Source organism: Mustela lutreola, chromosome 9, assembly GCF_030435805.1.
Source record: "Mustela lutreola isolate mMusLut2 chromosome 9, mMusLut2.pri, whole genome shotgun sequence".
Lineage (NCBI taxonomy): Eukaryota > Metazoa > Chordata > Mammalia > Carnivora > Mustelidae > Mustela > Mustela lutreola.
Window position 1 is genome coordinate 107437885 of NC_081298.1, and position 6628 is coordinate 107444512.

Sequence of the window (6628 nt, forward strand, 5' to 3'; positions counted from 1 at the left end):
TCTGAGAGACCATCCCAGGCTGTCTTCTGTCAGCTCCCCGTCACCACCGTCACTTCTAGAAGCACATTGCACAGAGCCCTCTTTCTTCTATGGTGCCCTATGGAGTTGCTCAGGAGGCACCTTACCCTAGAACTGGAGGTTAGATGATGAGGATTCAACGCTCTCCATCAACACCTGCAGGAAGGTAAGTGGTAAGCGAGGGACCGGAGAATCACCTGTGGGAGGTTCTGCAGCGGCTAGAACATCAGCCGCTCCATCCCTGGCCCTCCTAGACAGGCCTGAGGACCACGTGGTTAGGCAGCCTGTATCTCCAATGGTAAAAATTCTCTGACTTATGGTGGATCATCAAGGATCACTGTTTCTAGTGTCTGCTTCCCTTATTACTATATCCCTAGGCTTTTGAAAGAGTGACATTTAGACATTACTTCCCTAGAGGAAGCAATTCCTGCTTGGAATACCTAGAGTGGCTTCTCTTTTGCTGTACAAACCCTGGCAGATGCCATCACCCACACTCCTCAGGTGTAATGATATGGGAGAAAGGGAGTCAGTCAGGAGACCGGGGATCCTCCTTGTCCTTCTCCCAAAGCCCCCATGACATTCAAATTGTGGCTGCCTCTGAGAAACTGTCTGAACATGTGCAGGCATCAGAGGAGTAGTGGGGGCAGCCCAGCCCCTCACTTCTGCTTCCCTGGTGGTTTATGCTGACCTGTGACACTGTGAGCGAGTAGCTGTTAGACTGCACGCAGTAGTAGATCCCAGCATATTCAGGCTCCAGGCTGCTGATGGTAAAATGAAGTGTGTCCCACCACTGCCACTGAACCATGACAGGACCCCAGTTTCCAGCTTGGATGCTTCATAGATCAGGAGGTAAGGAGCTCTCCCTGGTTCCTGCTGATATCAGTCTAACCACTTGTTAATATTCTAACTGGCCCAGCAGTTGATGGTGACTCCCTCTTTTGGAGCCATGGAGACTGGGTCAGCACATTCTCTCCATGGGAGGCTGAAACCACCCAGGAAACATCAGCAGAGGTTCAGGATATGTACATGGAAGTCACCAGTATCTAGTTAGGTAGGACAGAGAATACTACTTATTTTAAAAATAAGCCAAATTCATCTGTGGAAAGATTCCCAATGAATAAAGAAAATCAGGATGGGAAATCATACCCCAACTTTAACCTGCCTTGTCCAAATATTCTCACCTGGAGCCCAGAGGAGCAGAAGGCCAAGAACTGTGATGGAGTCACCATCTTGCTGCTTTCGATGGGTCCAGTGTGTTCATGCCACACACCCAGAGACTCTGTTATTAGACTCTGAGAGGCAGAAACACTTCAGATCTAAGAGGAAGTAGATACGCAAATTATGGGACATTCTTATTGCTTAAGTACTCAAAATTAAGTTTGTCAAAAGAATCCCCCCAATGGGCCCCATTCTTCTCTGGGTGTGTTAAGTCTCCTTCTTCTGGCCATGTGGATGTTTTGAAAGTACTTACCCCATGCTGGGCCAACTACAAGGTCTACCAGCAGAGGGCATGGCATATGATGTAAAGCAGTCCTCTGGTGACTTTGCTTTTACTGCAGGGAAGAGCAGGTCATATCCTCAGTCTCGGCCCAGGGTTCCATTGACTTCCTGCTCTCTGCTACAGTGCGTTGTATAACTATCCCCCAGAGCATCCCGCCAGACCATACTCTATCAATTACATCCTGTTAATTGCACACAATGAGCAAGAAATGGTGAGGACTTCACTAACTTGCAAAAATACATATGCTCCAACAATGGGATGCAAGCCCTACTAAAATTCATGTGGCCCCCAACCCTGGTGGCTATGTCAGGGTCCAGGTATCTGGGGAATGTGGGCACATTCTCTCCAAGGTAAAGGACAAGTGATTGTATCTTGTACCTCCAACTACTGAGGTTGAAGCACAGTATCTTGTTGAGTGTTGTGTGTTGAGTGTTGAGACAACACATTCCACACTTGGATAAGCTACACCATTCCGTTTATCAGCTAATTTTGAAGTCACCAGTGTAGAGTGGATGCAGAGTCAGGACGGACTCCATATCAAGCTTAGGTCTCGATGTAAGTGGCCCTATCATGTGGTCCCTATGACCTCTCCTATCATTTGGTGGTACATGCATCTGTGTCCAGGAAGGACGTTGTGGACACTATGGCAAGCCCAGATGAAGACTCGTAGATAGCACAGACTTCTCGGTTCTTCATCAAGACTTGGCCCTTCTCACAAATGCCTTATTCACTGTCCAATGAGCAGTTCCCAGCATAGCACAGGCCCCGGTATACCTGTCCACGGAACATCAGTTAACTGTGTGACGGTGTTGTTCATCCTAAACCAGAAACGTCAGACACACCAGATTGGGTGGAGCCCAGCAGCAGATAATCTCAGAAAGGAGATAATATTTTCTTTAGTATTGGACCCAACCAGATTCAGCGGGCACACAATTTATGGGACAAGTTTCAGATCACCACAATACTCACCACTCTTCCCAAACACTCCTGCATGACCTTATTTTCAGCCACATGAGGCTTTATACTTAATCCATTTTCTTTCTTTCTTTTTTTTTTTTTTTAAAGATTTTATTTATTTATTTGACAGAGGTCACAAGTAGGCAGACAGGCAGGCAGAGAGAGAGAATGAGAGAACGAGAGAGAGAGAGAGGAGGAGGAAGCAAGCTCTCCACTGAGCAGAGAGCCCGATGCTCGATCCCAGGACCCCGGGATCATGACCTGCGAAAGGCAGAGGCTTGAACTCACTGAGCCACCTAGGCACCCCCTTAATCCATTTTCTTATTTCTGCATTCTTGCTGCCCAAGCCACGCAGGGGCCTCCTCTCCTACTATTATCTAATTCCCAGAGGCAATAAAAGACTTGCCCAAGGGCGTACGTTTGATATGCAAGCCAGACAATCCTGAGTCCAAATCTTACTCCTTTCCTGTCAGTGAGACCAGCAATCTATGACATTTCCCTCTACCCACATCCCCCTGGGTACCAGAGGACAAGGGGCACAGCTATAGTCCGCAGCCTGCTGAAATTTTCAAACTCTCCAATCTTATGTGTGAGTAGTTTGTTGACTTTGCTTCTCCACTACTTCTCATGAAATACGCAGTAATAATACAGGCCAGCAGTACTCTCTCTGCCTGTGCGTCTCACCTTGTTACTGCCTGTGTCACTGTGGGGCATGCTGTGTGTTCTGTTCCCAGGGGACTATGCATATAATAAAAACTTCTTACTGCATTGTAATAGCTCTGCTGTCTTTGATTCTTACCACAACTCATTGAAAACACAGGGCCTTCCAACCAGGAAATAGGGAGAAAGGACTCCAGGATCAGCCCTGGTTCGAATCCTATGTTGATGAAAGTTAAACTGAACAGCTCCCATACCACTGTGTGATGAAATAAGATGTTTTTTTTTTAGCAGACTCTCAAAGAGCACAAATGGTCATTGACTTAATGTGGCTGGGGAAGTAAGGACACGGATGGCCTACAGGGTGGCTGGCTAGGAAAGGCCTGGAAGGAAGAGAGTGGAAGGTAAAGGAGGAAAGATCAGAGGCAAGAAATTATCCACTACATATCCTCTTTCTCCATATCCTTATAACTTTGGTATTTCTTGGGTTTATTTATTTATTTATAAATAGATACTGAATTTTATCCAATACTTTTTCTGCATCTGTTGAGACAATCCTATGATTTTTACCCTTAAGTTTGTTCATGTGACATTCATGTTAATTTTTTTATGGATATTGAATGATCCTTGCATATCAGGAATAAATCCTACTTGATCATGGTGTATGATCCTTTTAATGTATTGTTGAATTTGGTTTGCTAATATTTGGTGGAGGATTTTTGCATCTATGTTCATCAGGGATTTCAGCCTCCAGATACAGCCTTTCTGTTCTGGACGCCAAGAGCTACAGCCTTGTCTCCCATCCCCTCCCGCTCCAGGCAGGGCTGGCCCCCCAGAATGGGATCCAGGAGGGGAGGCAGATGCACATAGCTCGGGCTACTTGAAAATACAGACACATGACAATGTGGACATGCAGCTTGTTCCAAACTGCACGTAGGTGAACAAATGTTTAATTTCAAACCCTGTTATTTGCCCTATAAATATGGCCCTTGTGGGGATTCCATTGGAAGTGACCCTGAGGGGAGAACACTCTGCTCAGGCCTCTCAGTCAGGACTCCAGCCTGGTTGTCTCCACGGGGCTTCCCCAGCTGGTGACGTGGGGTGTTGTAAGTACCCAATAGGAGGTGAAGTGGCCTTATTCTCATTTCTTGCCTACTATTCCCTTCCTGTATGTGCATATTCCTTTCCTCTTCTGTTTCTGTTAGTTTTTCTATAATAATTAGAAAGTTTTCTTTCCTTTTTGAAGCCGAAACTGGGCTGTGGTGAATCTTTTGTGAGCACGGGAGATAAGGGCTCCTGATGTAAATGTTCATCACGCTAAAAAATACCTTGGCAGCAACATCTAAACTGGCATTGACCACGCCACGAGGCACCCGACCCTACTTTTGTTGACACAAAACATTATCCATCGTCTAGAACAAATTCAGGAGAGGAATGATGGGTGAATTGACCCTTGGTGAGGGTGAGGTGTGGATCCCCAGGCAGGGTCTACTTGATAGAGGCTCTGTCTGGGTTTAGGAAATGGCTCATGTCATGAAGCAGTGCAGCAGCTATAGGGACCCACGGAACAGCCAGGGTGCCACCCGACAGAGGAAGCCTTAGGCACCTGCCCCACTGAGAGGAAAGTTGGCAGAAGTGTTGTGGTTGGACTTGCAATGCACCTGAAGCCTCCACAGCCTCTGCCCTCCTCACTGGGACTGCATGCTCGTTGTCTTAAGGGAATCCCACCCCTGCCCCCTTCCCTCTGTTTAAGAAGGAACAGCAGGATGAGGAACAGGTGCAGGGAAGTGTATATGATATCCAAGCCACATTGTGCTGACTACTCAAACCACTGCAGGGAACTGAATTTTCTTGAAGGCACCTAGATTTCATTCATTGGTTAATTCAACACAAAACAGAAATATTGAAAAGATAGAATAACTAAAATTCAAGATTCAGTCTTCCTGTACGCCCAATGAGGGTCCCACATGTCTCCCCGAGTGAGGAAATTCTGGCCTGTCTTCCATCACTCATCTCTCTGGATCTTGCACAGCTCCGGGACCCGAGGTCAAGTGTTTGCCACATCCTTACCCATCTGCAGGAGAAAAATGGTTTCAGAGCTAGTTTTTTTTTTCCAGTCAGATTTTTTATAAAAAGTTGGGCCCAAAGATCTCCACTTTCTTTTTGTGCCTTCCAATTCTTTTGCCCCTTCCTGCCTCCCTTTATTTGTTTCCCAGCATGTTTTTTTATTTACCTCAGTTACTGAAATGAAGAGCCAAGCTCACCATTTCTAGAAACTGAACCCATTTAAAGATATTTTTAAATTGAAAATGGAAGCTCTTCATTCGATCTTGTAGCAGTTTTTCATTTTAGAACTGGTAATTTGTTCTCAAAGCTTCGAAGTTGACTTTTGTGTGTTCCTGTTATACAGTTCTGTTTTGGAGTTATTTTTGGCTCCTTACATTTCCACTGGGCACTTTCGCAACCCACTGATTATGAGATTTGCTTCTGTTCCCCCTGACTGCTTTGCATAAGCCCCTGCAGGCCCAGACCAGTGGCTCAGGCTGTATAAAAGGGGCCTTTGTTACAGGAGCTGAGCTGCATTGGGCAGGCAGGGGCAGTAAGATGACTTCACAGAGGCCGGTCCTCCTCTGCTTGTTGCTGTGGGTCTCAGGTGAGAAGCTGAAAAGTGCCATAATCCTTCTGGAGTAGTGTCATTTTAAACAACTTTTAAAGATACATAATGAGAAACAGTGGTTATTTCCAAAATAGACCCACTGAGGTACTGCCATGTGGTACCATTAGGAAGCACATTTGCAATGACATATTTCAGCATGAGGGGGATAAATTGTGTCTGTATCACCATTTTTCTGATTGCAGGTTCCCATGGGGAAATCACGATGACTCAGTCTCCAGGCTCCCTGGCTGTGTCTCCAGGTCAACGGGTCACCATGAACTGCAGAGCCAGTCAGAGTGTTAACAACTATGTAGCCTGGTACCAGCAGAAACCTGGGCAGTCTCCCAGGCGCCTCATCTATTATGCATCCAACAGGGACACGGACATCCCAGACCGTTTCAGCGGCAGTGGGTCTGGGACAGACTACACCCTCACCATCAGCAACCTCCAGGCCGAAGATGTGGGAAACTATTACTGCATGCAGTATGATAACTATCCACCCACAGTGTTTCAGCCTCGAACACAAACCTGCTACTCGGGGCCGCAGGTCAGGGAGGTTTTGCTGAACCACCTACTTCCTCTTCGCTCAGCCCTGAACATGTGCATTCCACTATCTGCTTGAGAAGTCACTTCTGACTTACTCCTTGCAGGGCTTGTATGGCTCAGCATAAAATGAAGAGATCGGGCTTTTCCTGCATCCCCCACCCCTTAAAAAAGATTTTATTTATTAATTTGTCAGACAGAGAGGGTGCACAAGCAGGGGAAGAAGGAGGCAGAGGGAGAAGCAGGCTCCCTTCTGAGCAGGGAGCCCAATGTGGGACTCCGTCCCAGGATGCTGG

General features: G+C 46.7%; 1 gene segment (V, D, J or C); it reads left to right on the forward strand.

The window, feature by feature from the left end:
- Positions 1–5661: 5661 nt before the first annotated feature.
- LOC131807778 (immunoglobulin kappa variable 3-15-like) lies at positions 5662–6426 on the forward strand. The segment is given in 2 exon segments: positions 5662–5786; positions 5993–6426. Coding segments are annotated over 2 exon segments (468 nt in total).
- Positions 6427–6628: the final 202 nt, after the last annotated feature.